The sequence below is a fragment of the Emydura macquarii genome, unplaced genomic scaffold, assembly GCF_026122565.2.
Source record: "Emydura macquarii macquarii isolate MOO-44397 ecotype Brisbane River unplaced genomic scaffold, CSIRO-AGI_Emac_v2 contig_2422, whole genome shotgun sequence".
Lineage (NCBI taxonomy): Eukaryota > Metazoa > Chordata > Testudines > Chelidae > Emydura > Emydura macquarii.
The window spans coordinates 26,660,079-26,680,466 of NW_027132559.1; the positions used below are offsets into that span (position 1 = coordinate 26,660,079).

The window sequence follows — 20,388 nt, forward strand, 5'->3', positions numbered from 1 at the left end:
TAATCACATCTGTGCCTTTGTCAACCTTTCCCTCCTCCTCCTATCTGCTTCTTGCTCTTCCCTCCCATATTGTCTCGTTTTCCTTCCTGTTTCTCCTTCATCTCTATCTTCCCCCTTCTGCTTCATTTTCTTCTTACCCCACTGTTCCTTCTTTGCTTTTTTCCTCCTCTCTTGGCTCTCTGCCAGAGCTGCTTCCTCTTTGGGCATCTCTCGCTATTTTTACTGGATATCCTGCTACCTCAAAGCCAATTCAGCCCTTCAGAGAGGCCACACCTCCTTAGTGTGCGGTGCACTGTCAGAAGTAGGACCAGAACCCTCAATACGTATTTCAATCATGGGCTTTCAGTAGGTTAAGAATCACTGGTTGAATGTCAGTTGCCTCCAATGTTGCAGTAGCTGCACTTGTAGAAAACTCCTCTGAACATTTTTGTCAAATCAGAGGCCCTCTGTTTCAGACTCTCTGACCCTCTTTTGGACGCAAATCATGCACAACTATGCAGGAGCGATCTTAGAAAATATAAAGATGAACTGAAATGCATTGTTTTGAAATTAATGAACAATAATGATAAATTTTAAAAACTTTTTGTTGGACCCAAATTATCTGTATGGAATTAACATTTATAAGTAAACATATTTGAAACCAGTCTCCTCCTTGATTTTCATGGTGCGGAGACTGAGGGAGTTATAGGTAGTATATGTTTGATAAATATCATATGCCCTGTGTGGTGTTATCCTGCCTGAATGTGGATGCTTAAATCAAAGGCAGCTGTAAGAGAGGAACCAACAAGAAAGATATAACAAAGTACACCAAGAATCCTTAAGCAAATAATGGGAAAACTGTTAACTGGGAGAATAGCTGGATGCAGCCAGTCTGTGGGTGAAGGGGTGAAACTAAAAACACAGGATAAAAAGGGAATAGTAAAAGCTTTATGAGGCAGGTCTGAAGAAGAAGAAGTGGAGGAGTGGGTTGTCAACAGATTGAGACAGACACCCAGACTGACAGAGACAGAGAGAGACCATGCTACAAGGAACACAGACTGCTGCTCCCAACCAGTGATAGGGGTTAGCTGGGCTGAGTGGAACTTACAAATGCTTACAAGGAAAGATTTAAAGTGTTAGGTAAAGGGATATGTGCATATAGGACACCTTGTTGTTGTAACTTTTGCTCTGTGTGGTTGGTATCTTTGTGTGAAACAATAAATGCTTTGTTTTGAAGAAGCTGTTTTGTGTCATTAATCAACCACTGTTGCAGGCTCCTGGAGGCTTGCAGGTGCCAAACTCAGTTGGGCCCGCTGGATTAACAGAGGTTGGGAAATGAGGAGGCTTCAGCCCAGAGACCCAATCTAAGAAAGAGAGGTTGGACCATGTGGTTCCATTTAGAGTAAGGTGCAAGAAGCCAGGCCTGTCACCTAAGCGGTGCACTCCAGAGGGGCAAAAGGGGTCGAAAATGCAGCTATCCCCGTAACTATGACTTTCCCAAGACTTTCCATTTCAGTGAACTGTTTCCTGCAGTTGATGACATCTACTACCTCAGCAATGTAAAGAACGCAGCTGCCTGTATGTGTCTGTTTGTGTTGTTGACTGTTACAGAAGAAACAGAACCTTTCATTCAGCTCTTGGAAGATACAAATCTTTTCATTTAATCTTTTATATTGAATTACTCTATTATTTTATCTTATCATTTTTTATTCTTCAGGTTTTAAATTAAGGAAGCGGTCCATCACAAATGAACCTACTGGAGGGACTGGTAATTGCCCTCATCTGCTTGAAGCTATCCCATGTGAGGAGCCCTCTTGCTATGACTGGCGAGTAGTGAAACTAGAAGAGTGCATACCAGACAATGAGAAACAGTGTGGGCCTGGCACTCAAGTTCCAGAGGTTGTCTGTATCAACAGTGATGGTAAGATGTTTGTTCAACAAATGTATGGCTTAAGTCCCTCACTTGTTCTGAGAAGACAGCTTCAGAGTGAAAATATAATATTTATTTCACTCAGGTTACTCAATCTTTGAAACAAAGTCTTTCAGTTAAAATTGATTGTTCTTTATACTGACCAAATATGGTGTGGCCAATAGCTGATGTAGCACTGAGCTCTTTTTTCCATAGATTTTTCAGATGAAGCTTCTTGAGTGGCCTCTTGAGAAAGGGAAGCTGAAAATAAACCGAAAATGAAAAATGAACAGGAAGACAGGCAGTTATTGCTCAGTGGGTCAAATTCTTCCCATTGTAACTTCATTGAATTTCCTGATGTAATTCCAGTGATAAATTTGTCCCACTGAGTCCAAATACAAATAAATATTAAGGGTGAGCAAAGTAAAAAGCACTGGAAATATCTGGGAGCCAGATAATCTCTTTGCATTAAAAAAACCAAAGTATGATGTGTGCTATGAAGTTGGTTTGACAGCCTATGGCATGCATCAGCCTGCCTCACTTCATTTGCCTTTCTAGCTATAATAAATTTAAGTGGGCAAGAAGAATACCACTACTATTCAATTATCTTGTATGGAAGAAAGAAAAAAATTACTTTGCATAGCATTACATCTTAACAACTCACTTTGAAAGCTACACACTTAAAATATTTTAATCTACAAAAGCCTCTTGTATGAATGTTGGGAGAACGTTCATTATTTATTAGCAATGTTGTAGTCTTCTCAGAGCTGCATATACATTAAAAATAATGGTATTGGCTACAGTATAGCAGAGACCTGAAAATACCACATATAGAATTAACCAAGAGGTCACCTGTTAAGTGTTTAGCAGCTGCACCAAATGATGTTTTGTAATTAAACTGGGGACAGGGAATTAGAGTTCATTACTTGTTCAGACTCTGTATCTAGGTTTGAGCTCTGGCTCTAGATTTTGTTTCATAATTGAGTTTGGGGCTCAACTGGGAAAATTAAGAGTGAGAGTGTAACCTTTATTTTTGTGTACCTGGCAAAGAGAATTATGTGTTTAGTCCCTAACAGTTTTTACACCCCAGCATGTAGAATGACACCAAAACATGACTTACATTTTATCCTCCTTGCATAGCAACATTCTTTCATCCAAGATACTCCCTTTCTGCTCTGACTTGACAATAATAGTAGAACTGTTTCAGATTTTTTATATGAAAAAATTCTGATGAAAAATGGCTGTGTCAGAAATGAAAATTTTTGCTTAACAATTTTGATGTTGAAGTTTTTTATTTTGAAAAAAATAGCAGAATCTGCAAAGAAACAACAAATGTAGCCTGCTTTTCATTTTATTGGATTTTTGTTTGTTTTCTTTTCTTTGGGAGGGAAAGGGTAGAGTTTTTTTTTTTTTTGCTACTTTGTAACTTTTGATCTTTAGTATGTTGCTAAATACTGTAACTTTTCCTGTCCCCTAACTGGATGATTGTAATTATAATATGTCTGGGAGCATTTAAGTTGGAAAGGTTGGGTTTTTTTGTTTTCAGATATGAATCCTGTTGTTTTTGTCTGAATCTTTCTGAATTGTTCTTGTTCAGTTTAGTATGTTGCTAAATAGTTTATACCTATAGTTTGGTGATGTGAGTACATTTATCTTATCACTAGTGAGTAGTCTGGCTTCTGTGTTGATCTTTGTGTTGGGTAGTGGGCACAGACGCTGCTCTTGAATGAGGTGAGTGGTGTTTGCTCATTGCTGTAGTGGTGTGTCCCCCAAAGAGACAGCCTCACACAGAGACTTAAGTTGTATGTTTCAGGAGATGAAGAAGCACTGGGAGAGAGAGCTTTTTGGGTGCCTCTTGGCTGTCACAGGGTAATGCTTGCCGGCTGTCTGTAATGAAGTGAGATACAGCTTTGTGAAAGCAATGTTGTTACTAAATGATAATATAATAGGCCATGGATTCAGGCCCAGCAAATGTATGTGTGAGTACAGACCTAATGAAGGCTTTAAGACAAGTGCAACAGAATGCATGTTAGTGTGCATTTCAACCACATTCAGGTTTGCTAGAGCACAGACAATGTTTGTCCAGCAGGGAATGTGTCTACAGATGAGTAGTGGTGGCTGCTTATTTCTGTAGATACGGATGTTCCACAGAAACAACCATACACACAAAGTCAACTCCTTCTCCTCTTCTGACATGGAAGGTGTTTTTCATGAGGGTTGCTTGATTGTAGCAGGTCAATACCTGCCAGCTGCTGGAAATGATCTAAGATGGCAAGATGTCACTAAATTAAATGTAAATGTAGTGTTATAAGTACACCCTATAATCATTCAAACTCTTTTTTCAAAATTAAAAAAATCTATAAGTAAGACGCAGTATGGAAGAAAGATTCTTAAATCATCTAGTTACTTCATTTTACTATGTCTTTCACCTCCACCCCTCAGAAGTTTCCTCCTCAAAAGAGGAAGAAAAGTAAATGGTGCAGGAGCAGATCTCCCTCTCCGTACGGTCCTCATGGTCAATAGGACCTGCCTTCTCTGTTGGCCTCAGCGGCAGTGCTGATGCTGTGAAAAAGGACCCTGGAGAATCCCTAGGAGAAAGGCTGGCCTTACATCTTGTCATCCACTCAAAGGATGCCTGCTCCCTGGTAGCCAGATACTTCTCCTACTTGGCCACTACCCTGTTTTTCTCTGTCTCTGCCTTCTCCCTCTCCTTCAGGCCACCTTCAGCTACGCAGTGGCTGCTCCTCTTCTCCTGAAAGACCTAATTTTCTCTGAGGTGAGCTCTTCCATGGTGCAGATACAGGTGTGGTTAAGGAACCAAGAGGTGGAAGGCAGCAGCTGCTCCTCCTTTTGTTTATCAGGAGGGACCTGAGCCAGAGCTGGGGAACATGGAACTTGGCTCTACTGGTGAGGGTGACTCCATAGGAGCAATGTCCTGGCATCATCGCCTGTACTTATAACCTTCTTGCGGAGATGGCAGGTAGCAATATGTGGCTTCTGTGATATTTTGCATACTGCTTACAAGTTAATTCCTCCACCTCTGCTTCTCCTGCACTTCTGTTATTTTTGCTCATTTTCCCTTGGCACTGGCAGCTCTCTCTGGTTTTCCTGCTCCATGTGCTCCCTTTCTTTTATAGATCCATAGAGTGCTACACATGTCATCCCCTTCTCCACTGCTCATATTTGGTTTTGGCAAATGTTTTTACCCTTTTTCCTTCTTCCTCTTTCTGTCTCTCTCATCCTATCTAATCAGTTCAACACGCAGACAAAATGATGAGAACTCTTATTTCCTTAATATTTTGATTCTGTAAATGAAAACTTTTTCTTCAAAGTCAAAATTTTTCATTTTCAAAAATTTTATTTTTCAAAATGAATTAAAATAGTCCACTTAAAATTTGGGAAAAATGAGAGATGTGACCTGTGGGATGTCTGAAATTTCATGAATATTTCAAACAGCTCTTAACACCCACAGTGGCATCCAAGTTTACACCCATTATACACTATATGCAATACTTAGCACCAGGAAAGGTGGCAATCAGAAGCCACAATCCAGAGCAAAGCCTCAGGTTTCAATAGTAAGACTCTTTCTCTTCAAATGCTGTTTCTAGTAAAGAAGCCAGCCTGGAAATTGCAGCTGTGCAACCAATAGTGTAGAGATCCAAACCATTGTTTGCATTGCATGTCTTTAAAGCCAGCCTTGATGAAAAGCTTACCAGTTATTGTAGGCCAGTACTGATTTTCTTCTACCTAGGTAACAGCTGTTCTGAACTATCTCTTTGCCATGGTTTTCTGATTCCTCTTATATGCTGCATGTTGCTGTCCTGATAAGGGTTAATTGTAATGTCCATGCTGCCTGTTTGTTGTGCCACAGATGCTGTGTGTATAGCGCTGAATTCCAATTTTATGCATGTTTCTCCTCAGACTTTAGTAATAGCCATGCTCATGCTTTACAGGTTTAATGTTGTTTTTCCTCTAAGATAGGCTGCATCACATTGGTCCTAGGAATTCATTTAATTTTGTACATTTCTGGTGAATTGCATCACTGCAGTAAAGCAGTGTGATGTAATGACCAAGGCTGTCAAGTGTCACCTATCTCCTGTGATACTCACGCAAGTGGATCTGTAATGCAGCCTGCATCCTACTGAAATGTTAGGTGTTTAGGTGGATTGCAGAAATTACTTGCAGCTGCTCTACCTGGCCAGCATTGGCTGCTGTGGTTCATGCTATGCAAGCAGCCTCTCTACTTCCCTTCCTGGTGGAAGGCCAGAGGAAAAACAGGGGCGACAGCAGCAACAAGTGGAGGTGATAACAATAGGCAAAGGGCCCGCTGCTGGACCTATGCTCTCCCAGGCATCCCCAATCCTGCTGCCCCAAACAGCACACAGATACCCCCCCAGAGGCACCTCCACCCACCCAGTTACCTCCAGGCAACTCCCACCCATCACCCAACTATCCCCCCAGATAAATACTTTGCATGCCTCTTGAGCCAGCTCTATGTCCAGCTCCATGTCCTACACATCTACATACTGCTTGGGGAAGTGTGCATGGGCTATATGTGGAAGTTTATGGTTATATGTGAATTAGTTACCTAGATCTTATGTAGCCTAAACAGCACACAGAGAGTTTCAGAACTTGGCAGCTATGAATGAGACAATGGAGAAGAAAGAGCATAAGGGAAAAAATATTAAATTGGCATCAAAGTTTGCAGCATGGAACCAAAACTAAACAAAATCTTTTGCTTAAAAATTCTTTCATTTCTTGAATGATTTCCATCCAGCTTTCCCTGTCTAAAGCTGAATGTGACTTAAACTCAAATTAAATAGCCAAAACTTAAATCAACCTCTGCAACAGAGGAATTAGTCAAAGGCGCTTAAGTGAATTAAAATGTAAATATATTTTTCCTTAGGCGTCTGTATTTCACAGTGAAAGAAGCTGATATCTTAGATTTAAGAATGTGTTGTATGGTAAATTCATTGTTTTATCATAAGCTATACCATAAAATAGATCAGATTCTTTTCTTTTTGTTGGTTCTTGAATCATTAAATACGTTTGAAGTACAATTAGCTGGGATATCATGTTTCAACCTGTGGTTTCTTATTTTACAATTAGAAACAAATAGCATTTTTTGTGGGGCTGTTTCATATAATTAGGATGAGTTTATTCAATTTGTTGCAAAGATAGGAGTCATTACAGCCTTTGAGACAATACAAGACAATAGATTATCCTTCAGTGTTACTGCTGGAGGCCTATGATTGTCATTCTCTTTCCACAGTGGATTGCAATAATGAAAATTTTCATTCAGGCTGAAAAAATCTGACAATCCGTACCCGAGGTTGCCATTGTATGGATTATAATGAACTTTGATGTATTATATTATAAAAAATGGAACTTCAGCCCTTTTCTGTCACAAGGAACCCTTTCAAAATATTTATCTTGGTTTCTCAGACTTTATATCAGGACTTTTTATAAAGGGGTTGCTTCAGGAAAACTTCTCATGCAAGAGGAGCAAAATTAGATCAACACTGATAAAAATTTTTATCTCATATGGATTATTTTGCTAGAGGTCTGTGGTGATGGGTGAAGAATTTTCCGTGCTGGAGATTAACCTTTGTGAATAGCAAAGTTACTTAAATGTTAAACTTGTGTGCAGTGATTAAATAGTATTATTGTAGATAATCTTTTTTGCTCTTAAAATAGATATGCATTTCATTTTTACTGGATTTAATGCAGTTGATAAGTGCTAGTCTCTCAGGGGTGTAAAATGAATTCCTTCATATTTATCCACAGATCAGGCACAGCATGGTCAGTACAACCTTTTGCATCAAATGTTTCCTTAGCCTCCAGAAGTTTTGCCTCCACTAGAAAAATTGCTAACTCTTTTTTGGTACAAGTGCAGATCCATCTGTGCTATTAATGGTGTAAATTCTAGTGTTCATAGGGCACAAGTAGTTTTACCATCATGTTGTCATGCCCTGTAGGTGTTTACCAGAGTTTCCATCACTAGTGGCACCACTGCTGATAAATGGCTACAAAATTTAAGAGCATAGACACATCTCAATAGTAGAAAGAGAGCAGTTCTTTCATTGTGTCCATTCAATCCTTGGGGTTTCTGCTGAAATTGCGTGCATGGGTACCAGTTGTGGTAATGATCTCTGTGGGGTGCTCCTGGCCACTGAAATTGCCTGCTCATTTTACCCAGATCACTGAATAGATAGTGACCACTTTCAGTTAAAACTGATACCAGCTAGACCTACAAGTGAGTCAGATAGGAAAAGCATAGTATCCTAGTATACATACTTGCAGAATTACCCTATCAAATTCCATTTGCTCAGATGTTTATGTATACAACTATAATGTGAAGGAATTTTGACTATATTTATATTTGAACTCAGGTTAATTTAACCACTCCATAAAACAGTACATCAGGGACAGTTACAGAAGACTGTAACTAAGTTATTGAATATATAGTCATCATTTTGTACCATTGTGCTATGCTTGATGGAATATATCTCACTTTTTAAGGGAAGATTCTCCATGGAACTTGTGCAGGTTCAGATTATTGGGTTATAGTCACTCCACAGGATGTAGGGAGAAGGCAAGGCCCTATATCCTTGTCCCTCTTCCATCCATCCAGCAGAGAAACAGGTATTAAAGGGGAAAGCTAAGGCAACAATGTGGCCTTTAGTATGTATGTACATTTCTACTGACTGAAGTACCAGAATTGTTCCTTCAACTGCCTGGGTAGAGGTTTATGCTTATGTCGCTGAGGGTCATGTGTACTATTCCTGATACCATGTATGTATTATTGACATGAATGGGAGGTTTAGCTGACCAAGGCATGCAGGATCAGACCACCAATAGTATATACTAATGTCCTGAATTGTGACTGCATTCCTAAAGACATCACAGTCATCAGCCATTCACATACTCACAGCATCAGGAATAGAAGTCATGACCCTCAGCTACATGACAATTTTAAATATGTAAGCTTTTTTCATATTTTTCTCTGTAGATCCACTCTTTTATGTAATGATTTCTCAGATGCACTTACTTTCTATTCATGGCACCATATGGTACTTTCTTTGATAGTAAGATAAAAGGCACAAAGTCTTAAATTTTCATTGTAATGTAGTTTTTTTACTATAGCTTCATGACTGATTTCTGCATTTTGTCTGAATCTGTTACCATTAGGCTTTGTATCATTTCCAGTCAGTTTTCTATTAAAGGGATGTAAAAGGCTTCTTTATGGTGTCAATTAACCTTTTTTGTAGGCAAGTGGTATTATAATGATTGCACTTAAAGTATTTCTATTGGTTTGAAACTTTTTACCTCCTATATATTTAGGGCTTGATCCAAATTTCAATGAAATCAATGGGAAGATTCCCACTGATATCAGTGAGCTTTGGTTCAGCTCCATAATGGGGAACAATAGGAGAATAGGCAGAAGCTTTGTAAGTATGTTTAGTGTATGAAGACGCTACTTTTTCTCATTTATTCATTCATACATATTGGCCCAGCAGTACAGAATGAAAAAATAATCAGTGTGTGGTTTTGTTCATGCTGGTTATTTAAAAAAAAAAAAGAAGAAGAAGAAGAAAATATCCAGTTTATAGAAATTTCCATTTTAGTTTTTAAAAAATTGTCCTGAGTCAGATTCAGAGCTCAGTTATACAGAATTACTGGGATTATTTTGTACTATCATAAATGAACTCATATTAGAATCTGGCCCACCATCTTTAGTCAAACTATAGAAAAATAAAGGGATCTAATGACAGTTGCCTTCAGCAAACCACATACTACTTACAGGAACTGAGATTATGTGCACATTAGTCATTATTTCTTGACATACATTTCCTAGATAATATCATTAAGGGATTGATTAAGAATGTTCTGTTCTGGCTGACACTTTTTTTTTGGCTGATCATCATCCTGCATTTGAAGTTGCATTAATACAGAATGCTGCAGAAGCATTCTTTGGTTGGGTTCTTTAAAGTACAACACATAGGACGTGATAGTTGTAACCAAATCCCCTTATCTTTTAATTTATCTACCTACACAGAATTATTTACTATCTCTGTGGGATATTTGGTGTAAATGAGTATTTGTTCCTGGAAGCATTGATGGAAAATATAGTATTTTGAAAGCTCCTAAATAAGATACCTAATGGCAATAAAAATTCCATAGTACTGGATTGTGAAAGCATTTGTAGTTAACAAGAAGGTTTGCTATACATTGTACCTTTCATGTAAGGATTTTAGTAGTTCTTTAATATTAATCAATGGACAGTGCTGTTTTAAGCTTCATGATTACAGAACTGATATAAAACAGATTAATATTTGGTTACTTTTATGCTGTTTAAAGATCCTTTTTAATTGAGTCAACCCAATTCTTCATCATGTTTTTCAGCTTAATGTTAGGAGAGTGAACGTCCTCAATAAAATCTGGATCAGAACGGATGCCTTTGCATTTGTATACCATGATATAGTTTCTTTTGGTGGACTGATTTAAAACACGTCATTGCATTCCATCACCTCCTAGTTGATCTGGAAGAGTAATGCATTGATTTCTGTTAACAGAATAAATAATACTAAAGTTACAATGCAATAAACTGATGTTTTGTCCACGAAGGTTCTGCTTGGGTTGCAGACCTGATGTGGTGGGGAAGCCCTGGGAAGTGGGGGTAGGGAAATGTTGGAGAGTGAGGTTATCCTACAGTGTAGCTCCTGTGCCATGGACCTGGGCCTGGTTCCCCATTCTGGAATTTGCAGTCTGGTGCATGGAGTCGCAACACCACTCATGTTTGGCCTGGCCACCACTATGTTGTGATCTGAGTGGTACTATGACCCTGAGCGCCAGGTTGCAACACCTGGAGTGGCGAGCCTGGCTCAGCTCCATGGGACAGGAGCCACCACTGTGGGGTGAGTGTGGGCAGACTCGCTTTCCAAACCTCCTCTCTGGATTGATGATGGGATTAGGATTGGGGTGTTGGATAGAAGGTGGTTCTGCAGGTGGTTGGTGCCTCCTCAGCAGGGTGAGTAGGAGGAGGCAGGAGGAGGGAGAAGAAGGCTGTTGGCCAGTGATCTTGGACACCCCTCCTTGAATTTAGACCCCGAGTGGGTTGCAAAAAAAAGACAACATGCAGTTAGTGGATTACCTTAATAAAAAGTTTGGGAACCACTGAAATCAATCATGGATCCCAGTGCAGTGGACCTTTGCTTCTAATTTGTCAAATGCTTTTGGGGACAGAGTTGCAGTTAATTGAGAATATGCTTTTTGCCTGTATACAGAATTAATGTTGAGAGAGTATATAATGAAGTTTAGAGCAGTTAGCCCATCTTTGGCTGCAGGTCACAAATCATGGGTGGGGAGTTGGTTACCTGGTCTGAAGCACTAGGTACGTGGTTTTGTTTTCAAAGAACATAAGTAGGGGCTCCCAATCACATGGCTTTTCAGAGAAAACTGGATGTATTTGCACTGGCCTAGGACTTCCATGCTTTTTGGTGATAAAGCACCAATATTTTTGTCTTTTTTGCCAAGGCACAAAGAGTTTATCTGTGAGATTCCTATTATGGACACTCCCAACATTCTACATATGTTTTCGGTGGGATAACCCAAATTTGCAGATAGCGCTTGTTTTATGCAGACCTGATCAATAGTTCCTGATTGAGGCAGGCGCCATCTTTAATTCTGTGTTTGTGTAGTGCCCACCAAAATGGGACCAGGTCCTGAGTGTGGCTTTTAGGCTCCATCCTAATACAAATAAAAAATAGTAACAATTGTGGAGAATTTTTTAAAACATTCATTTTTAAAGGTCGTTAATTTGATGCTTTTCAATCTTTGCATTGTCGCTTTACATCATGCCATTATGAAAACAAATGAAAAAGGCATAATAGCATGATTTAAGAATGGATTAGAAAACTGAATTTACAGCTTTATTCCTTTTGGGTGTGTGTGTGTTTTAAATCTTTTCATTCTTATTTTCTCCAAATGTTAGTGAAATAACTAGAATGAGTACTAAAAAGAGTACAAATTTATACAAAATATATGCAAGAAAGATCATCTCTTAATGAATACACTTGTGAATTAAATAAATATAGGTAGTACTTTGGGAGCTTAATCAATTCTGAAACCTTTGTGCTAAATAGTTCATATGTGATATTCTCTCATTAGAGGCAATGAGAATAATTTGTGTATATTCAGAGAAAAATATGTGTACAGACACAAAGAGATTTATTTTGGTACTATGTATATATATATTACTCTATTCCTTTTGGCATATACTATATTTATGTTGTTATGGCACACTGTTTGAAGTTAAATTGTCTTAAGTGCTATCGAGCTATGAAGCTGTGAAAATGATTCACTGATAGATGGAGAATATCAAAACAGCCTGTTATTTCTTCTGGCCTCATATAATTGAAATGTTGTTTGCATTTTTCCATGCTGATTGTTTGACCTTTCTTTCAGATTACAATTTGTGTTGCATTCTGATTAGCGTAATATCTCTCTCTGTCTGCCAGGAAATATCTGATTTCACAAGATGACCACTGCAGTGGCAACTTGAAATGCCCTAAAATATGAGTCATTTCATAATGATGGTATTGTAGTCACAACAGACTGCATCATGAAATGCTGTCTGGATATTAAAAGCTCAAATGAAAAACAGGAGGAAAACAAGTTCTAAATGATGTATTGTAATGACTAGTTTAAAGAAGCCAGGCCTGTAAGAAAATTTGCAGGAGTTTATAAGAACATAAGAATGGCCATAATGGGTCATACCAATGGTTCATCTAGCCCAATATCCTGTCTTCCAACAATGGCCAATGTCAGGTGCTCCAGAGGGAATGAACAGGACAGATAATCATCAAGGGATCCATCCTGTCACTCATTCCCAGCTTCTGTTAAACAACAATCTCTGCACATCTGGCTAATAACCGTTGATGGACCTATCCTCCATAAATTTACCTAGTTCTTTTTTGAACCCTGTTATAGTCTTGGCCTTTACAACATCCTCTGGCAAGGAGTTCCACAGGTTGAATGTGCATTGTGTGAAGAAATACTTCCTTTTGTTCATTTTAAATCTGCTGCCTATTAGTTTCATTTGGTGACCCCTGGTTCTCGTGTTATATGAGAGAGTAAATAACACTTCTTTATTTACTTTCTCTACACCAGTCATGATTTTATAGACCTCTATCATATCCCCCTTAGTCATCTCTTTTCCAAGCTGAAAAGTCCCAGTTTTATTAACCTCTCCTCATATGGAAGCTGTTCCATACCCCTAGTCATTTTTGTTGCCTTTTTCTGTATCTTTTCCAATTCCAAATTCTCTTTTTTTGAGATGGGACAACCAGATCTGCACACAGTATGCAAGATGTGGGTGTACCATGGATTAATAAAGAGGCAATATGATATTTTCCATCTTATTATCCATCCCTTTCCTATTGATTTCCAACATTCTGTTAGCTTTTTTGACTGCCACTGCACATTGAGCGGATGTTTTCAGAGAACTATCCACAATGACTCCAAGATCTCTTTCTTGAGTAGTAACAGGTAATTTAGATCCCATCTTTTTATATGTATAGTTGGGATTATGTTTTCCAATGTGCATTACTTTGCCTTTGTCAACATGGAATCTCATCTGCCAGTTTGTTGTCCATTCACCCAGTTTTTTGAGATCTGCCTTTGTAACTCTTCGCAGTCTGTTTTGGGCTTATCTATCTTAAGTGGTTTTGTATCATCTGCAAACTTTGCCACTTCACTGTTTGCCTCATTTTCCAGATTATTTATGAATATATTGAACAGTTCTGGTCCCAGTACAAACCCCTGGGGGACATCACTATTTACCTTTCTCCATTCTGAAAACTGACTCATTTCTTGCAGATGTCATTACAGTGGATCTTCAGGAGGGATGTGAATGAGGTGATGACAGTCACCTTCGACACTAAGCTCAAAAGCTTGTCTCTTTCACCAAAAGAAGTTGTTCCAATAAAAGATATTACCTCACCCATCTTGTCTCACTAATCGAGCAAAGCAATTAAGCACATGACTTTAATGGGAACACCTATTTGCTCAGAGTTATGCATGTGTTTCAGTGCTTTGCTGGATCAGGGCTTTAAAACCCAGTTCAGGAAGGATTTTTCTATGTTTAGGAGTGACATGGGAAAGGGCTAGATTCACAAAAGGTCATAGGTAACTAGAAAATCACTGGGATTCATAAAGCCTGATTTAGGCACCTAGGCTCTCTGTACAAAGCCTGGGTAGAGATAGACTCTGAAGAATGGGATTCACAAAAGCCACCATGCTGGGCAAGGAGCTGTGTAAGCTAGCCAATGGGAGATGCCGACAACCCTGACATGGTATTAAGCACCTAAATCTGGGTTGCCAGGAAACACCTATCTCTGCTTGGGAACCTCAGTGAGACACTCTCTCTTGACGTTAGGGGCTTAAGCCCTTTTTTTTTTCCATTCAAGAAATGAAGGAGAAAGAAGAGGAGGAGATAGTGGTGCCTCCTTTATAACTTTTAGGCCAGTGGTTAGAGGAATTTCCCAGGATGTGGAAGACACAGGTTCAATTCCCCACCCCACTTCTGAGAAAGATGGGAGCCCATTTTCAAATCATAGCGGGAGTGGCTCTAACCATTGGGCTATGGGGTATGCTGATGGGGGGGATCCATCCATCCATCCATCCATCTGTCCTGCTGAAGTTGGATGTTCCACTGTGCATAAATAATTAAAGAAACATTGTGCCACAGAGTAAGAATGACTCTGTAAGGGTAAGGTGCTCACCTGGAAGGTGAGAGACCCAGGATCCAGTTGCCCTGCTCCAGTGACTCTAATTCTAAAGTGGAACAACTTCAACAGGAGGGACTGAGGGAGCCCAATATCAGAATATCTCATAGCTAAGTGGTAAGAGCACTCTGTTGAGTAGTAGGATTTAAACAGGGGTATCCTTTCTAGCTACCAAACAGAGGAAGGAATTGAACTTGGGTCTCCCACATCCCAGGTGAATGCTCTAATCACTGGCCTAAAAGCTCCTATTTTGTAAACCAGGAAGTTTCCGCCCACCCACTGCTAATGGCCCTTCCCCCAGCCTAAAGGAAAGAGTCACTGGACCCGGAATACAACTAATGTCGGGGGACAACTAATGAAAAAACAGGGAGGGGTGTGAGGGTCACAGGGTTAAACGGAGGGAACCGGAATGGGTCACCGAGCAGAGAACCCCGGACAGCGCCCACTGCTCCCGGAAGGTATCAAGGGAGACAGCGGACGCTGCCCAGAGGAACTCTGCCCGGATGCGTGAGTGCACAAGGGAATGGAAGTAGGCCCCACAGTCGCAGAGCGCCCCCCCAGCCCACCTCCTCTGCCTGGTCTTGTAGATGGCCAGTTTGGCCAGGGGTAGGAGGAGGTTGACGAGGAGGTCCTGCGATTTTGTGGGGCCATGGACGGGGTGTGCATAGACAAACAGGTGTGGGGAAAAGTGCAGCCAGAACCTCAGCAGGAGGTTCTGGAGGAGCCGGAATGGGCTGCAGCCTGGTGCACTCAAGATAGATGTGCGCCAGGGTCTCCCTCACGCCGCAATAGGGGCAGGTGTCGGGGCGAGGGGTGAACCGCACCAAGTACACGCCCATGCTTACGGCTCCATGAAGAAGCCGCCAACTGATCTCCCCGGTGGGCCGTGGGGTCAGGGTGGAGTACAGACTGGCCCACCAGGGATCCTCGCCCTCCACAGGTGGTAACCGGTCCCGCCACTTGGTGTCAGGGTGGGACACAATGGCGAGGAAGTGAAGGGTGTGCAGCACAAGCGTGTAAAGATGGTCTCTCGGCGCGGTTTGAAAAAGAACCAGCTGCAGCTCGTGCAGCCAGCTCGGGGCGTAGGGGGAGGGAGGCCGGGGGGGCTTGAGGGGCCGGAGTCCGATGGAGAGCACCAGAGGGCTTGGACTGAGGGGGGGGGCGGGGAGCACCCTCTCGCAAGACCTGCTCAAGGTAAACTCGAGCAGCAAGGGGCAAGGCTGCCTTCACCTCCTGGCGTACACGCCGTGGGGTTCGGAGGGTGGAGAGCCCCATGTGCTGAGCCTGCGCCTAGGGATCCACCCAGTCCCCCGGGTCATAGACCAGGAGATCTCAGATCTTGGTGACTCCTGCCAGAACCAACCTCCGGCGCACCGAGAGGGTCTCCGCCACCTGCACACAGAGTTGGGGGTTGTGTAGCAGGGGCTCCGCAAGGAGATCTGCCCCCTTGGTGGCCACAAGGGGCCTGGAGACCGTAAGCAGCCTCCAGGTCCGGAGGAGGTCCTGGTAGAAGACTGGCAGCTCGGAGAGGTCTTGCGGAAGACCTCTCGAATGAAGATAAAGGATCTGCCGGTCGTATCGGAGCCCCCAGAGGTGGCGGAGGAAGGTGTGCGCCAAGTGGCTCCACGTCGGACCACCTGCACCATAAAGGAGTCTGGAGGCGGAAGGTGTGGACCTGGCTGCGGAGGCAGCACAGGCCCTGCCCTCCCTCCTCCAGGGGAAGACTCAGAATCCCTGCAGAGACCCAGTTCAGTCCTGGCCAAAAGAACTCCAGAACAGTCGTCTGGAGGTGGGCCAGGAAACCCGGGGGCGGGACCACGGTGTTGAGCCAGTGGCAGAGCATGGACAGGACTAGCTGGTTAAGCACCAGTGCCCTCCCCCGAAGGGAGCCTAAAAGCTGTAAGGGAGGCAGTAGCCCCACCACAACCTCATGCGGTCAGATTTTGAATGAGACATTATCCAGTAGGTGTGCTCAGAAGCTGCCTACCAGATTGGACCCCACGGGTGAGATAGGTGCGGCAGCACTTATCTCTCTCTGGTTTGTGGATCTCATGGGTTTAGATGTCCAGACACCTGCCTAAGGCAGCAGTGCATACTCAGAGGCAGAAACTTGGATGCTTACATAACTTTTGCAGTAAAAACATAGTTGCCAAGTGAGTTAAAGTGCCTACAGGCTGAGTGGGAGATTTGTGAATGCCTGTGGTGGCTAATGTTGGACTTTGGTGCCTATAGTAGCAGTTAGGAATCTAAGGCCTTTTGTGATTCCAGTCCTTGGCGTAGGAACTTAAGCCAAAATGTTCAAACTAGGGTGCCTTATGTTAGGCTCCTAAATCCATATTTAGGCACCAAAATAAAAGTAGTTTTTAAAGGTGTTGAGCAGCTGGAGCTCCCATTGAAGTCAACAAGAGTTATGGAAGCTCAGCAGCTCTGCAAACTCAGGCCGTTTTTAGGCAGCTGCTTAAATATGGATTTAAGAACCTAGCCTTAAGCACTCGCATTTGAAAACACAGGCTATAGAAATTGCTGGAAGACTACCAGCATTTTGGGAATTGCTCTCCCATGGGCCACCTTTGTTCTGATCTTCCCCGTTATTTCCTTTGTACATTTTCCCTCAAATTTGAATAATTCCGACTATCAGGATCCAGAGTCCAATTCTAATTCAAATCCAAATATCAGACCTTCATGCACATTCCCAGGGATGTGCCGAGACTGGTTTAAATTCAGTAACACTCCAGGGCCTTTCCCTGGTTCTGTTATCTCACTGATGTGAGGGATTTGGGGTTTATTGTAGTGGGGAAAAATACTTGAAACCTTGCTTCCAGTAAATAGATAGAGGAAAAAGGCATGTGACTGCTTTTTTTCGTTCCAGCAGCTGCTCTGCGCCTCATGGATTTAAAAGCTAAGTGAATACCCAGTAGTGAAAAATAATATGGTTATAGTCCTCCAACAAATTAAAAAAACAGTCAGATTGCATTTTCAAAGGAATGGTCTATAAAAGATGTATGGATTGTTGTTTTTCAAAATGATGTAAGAATTTTCCTAATTTTGGTCTAAGTAAGTTTTATGCAATCTCGCTGTTAAACTTTACAGAATATCTATAGCATTTTATAGAAACTAAATGAAGTAAGTATTTTTCTCGAAAACATTCTTTAATTTTTTTTTCTCATAGAAATTCTGCAGAATGTTTTGGTTTGGCAAAACCTGCTGTCATTTGGATATTGTCAAAATATCTTGCATCAGAATTTGAGCTACCTTATAAAATAATTTATTAGGATTTTTGCCAAACATTTTTATAAGTACATTAGAAATTTTCAAGTGATATAACCCTTTAGAACAGCACTGTCTCCTCCTCCCACCCCCCATATAGCACCATCAGCACTTTTCCTCACCTCATTCTGTTTAAAAGGGGCCTCTTGGCCTGATATATCGATCTGACTTCATCCCATGCCTAAAATTGATTTTATTCTCAATGGGACCTTAGCCTGCCATCAAACTTTCTTTTTCTTTTTTACCATGATGACATTTGATTGGTTTATTTGATTGTAGAAGGCAACTGTGCTTGGTTGTGATCAATACACTTGTGTTCACTGCTGCTTATCATTCTCAGTATGACTACATTAACAAATCAACCCTGAAAATGTTTCAGCTATCTGTCAAACTGTGTGGCAAAAACCTACTGTTATTCGGTAGGAAATGCTGTGCTGTTACAGTGCAGTGAGTACTTTTTGGGAAAACATTTTCAGTTATATCGTATTAAATGTACTGTGGTATAAATGTTGAGTATAGGGAGTACTGTGGTAAAGTCAGTACAACATTTTAGTATTTGTTTACTTTTTAACAGTCTCCGCTATAAGAGTAAATTCAAATTTTCTCAATCTTTTCTATTGATAAAAGATGTTACCAAATATATTTTATGGCAGTGAATATTAGGTGCTCACAGAACAACTGAAAAAGATCAGTAAATGTAACAACAAGAATAAGAAAAGGAATTTCCCCTTTATTTTTTAAATTTTCTTTTTGCAATATCTAAGCTGTGTTTTCTCAGTTGATTAAGGTGGTATGTCAGCCAGCCATGCCAATTATTAAATTGGCTGTGCTACACAGTAAATGACATCAGGCCATGTGATAGCAATGCTAAAATGGGCCCTCAGCACATGCAATATGGTCACTCAGGGCTGGTTCACACTGACCGCGCGATTTGGCGGCAGTCGACGGGAGTTACGCAAACTACGTAGAGTAGTTTGAGTAACTGATGTCGACTGCTCAGCTTCCCTTCTGTGCGCTGTTCACACTGCGCTGCACTGTTCCCGTCGACTAAGCACTACGCTACTTGAGGGGGTGGACTTACTCAGTCGACTTCCTGATCGATTGAGCGGGTCTCACTGACTGCTCAATTGATCCTGAAAGATCGATCTGGCGGAGGCGATTTTGCCACCGTCAGTGTAAATATAGCCTCAGCATGTGCAAGTTTATAAGATAGAGAGGCCAATCCCCATGGCACATCAGCGGAGCTGAAACATTCTATGTTCTAGCTACACAATCTCTAAAAGCTGTGCTTACTTTTCAACTCACGTACTACACCCTGGGCAAAGGTGTAGGATACAGTTAGAAAGTGAAAAATAAGAGATGGGATTAATTGGTAAAAATAAATATATTTGAAAATGAAAACCAGGAAATGTCCCAGTCTTCTTACTGGTAACAAGAGAAAGGGAAGAGAACTGTTTCCTCTTCTCTCAGAGGAGAATTCAAGGATGAATGAGGTCTTTGCATTTTCTGGGGTAAAACTTGGTTTCCCCCCCACTGCCAGCTGAATACCTTAGGATATTGCATTTTAAAAATACATTTGAGTTAACATAGTTATGAGAATTTTTTTTTCTTGTTGTTGCTTAATCTGCCCTCCCTACATATGTGACGGATGGCACTGCATTTTATATGTAAAAATAATTATTTGGATGGGGAAATACTATTCCTCTCCCTGTTTTTATCCCTCTGTGTCAAGTTAAAGCCTATATCTACATAACTGTAATCCTGATAGATGACTGTAATATAAATGGAGATACATATGTTCTTCCGTTACCAAACGTTACAATGGGATTACAGGAAGCATTAATATTGTATCCCAAAGTGTGGGTTCATTATTTTTAAGCAGTTATAGTCTAAGTATATACTGAAATGTAGTTCTCTCATTTTCCTCAATTTTATGAGGAAATAAGAGTATTTAAAATATGTTCCTGATGCATTTCTAAGATTGTCCCTTTATTGCTTTCATGATTTCATCTTTCTGAGAAGTTATTTTTCTTTAGACTTAATTGTTCATGTGACTATTATGCATACAGGGAATCCAGAACTAGTGCAGTAGGGGGAGAGTAGTTATTATGGAGAAGTATTTCTTCACACAATGCACATTCAACCTGTGGAACTCCTTGCCAGAGGGTGTTGTGAAGGCCAAGACTATAACGGAGTTCAAAAAAGAACGAGATAAGTTCATGGAGGATAGGTCCATCAATGGCTATTAGCCAGATGTGCAGGGATTGCTGTTTGCCAGAAGCTGGGAATAGGCAACGGGATGGATCACTTGATGATTACCTGTTCTCTTCATTTCCTCTGAAGCACTTGGCATTGGCCACTGTTGGAAGACAGGATACTGGGCTAGATGGACCATTGATATGACCCAGTATGGCCATTCTTATGTTCTAACAACATCCCTATAAA

The 20,388-nt window shown here is 41.0% G+C and overlaps 1 protein-coding gene across 1 annotated transcript in view; it reads left to right on the forward strand.

The window, feature by feature from the left end:
* Positions 1-20,388, forward strand: part of THSD7A (thrombospondin type 1 domain containing 7A) — a 451,937-nt gene that overhangs the window by 322,578 nt on the left and 108,971 nt on the right. Inside the window, exon 10 of the mRNA XM_067562127.1 lies at positions 1,697-1,900. Within this exon, the coding sequence (XP_067418228.1) occupies positions 1,697-1,900 (204 nt within the window). The remainder of the gene's footprint in view (positions 1-1,696; positions 1,901-20,388) is intronic.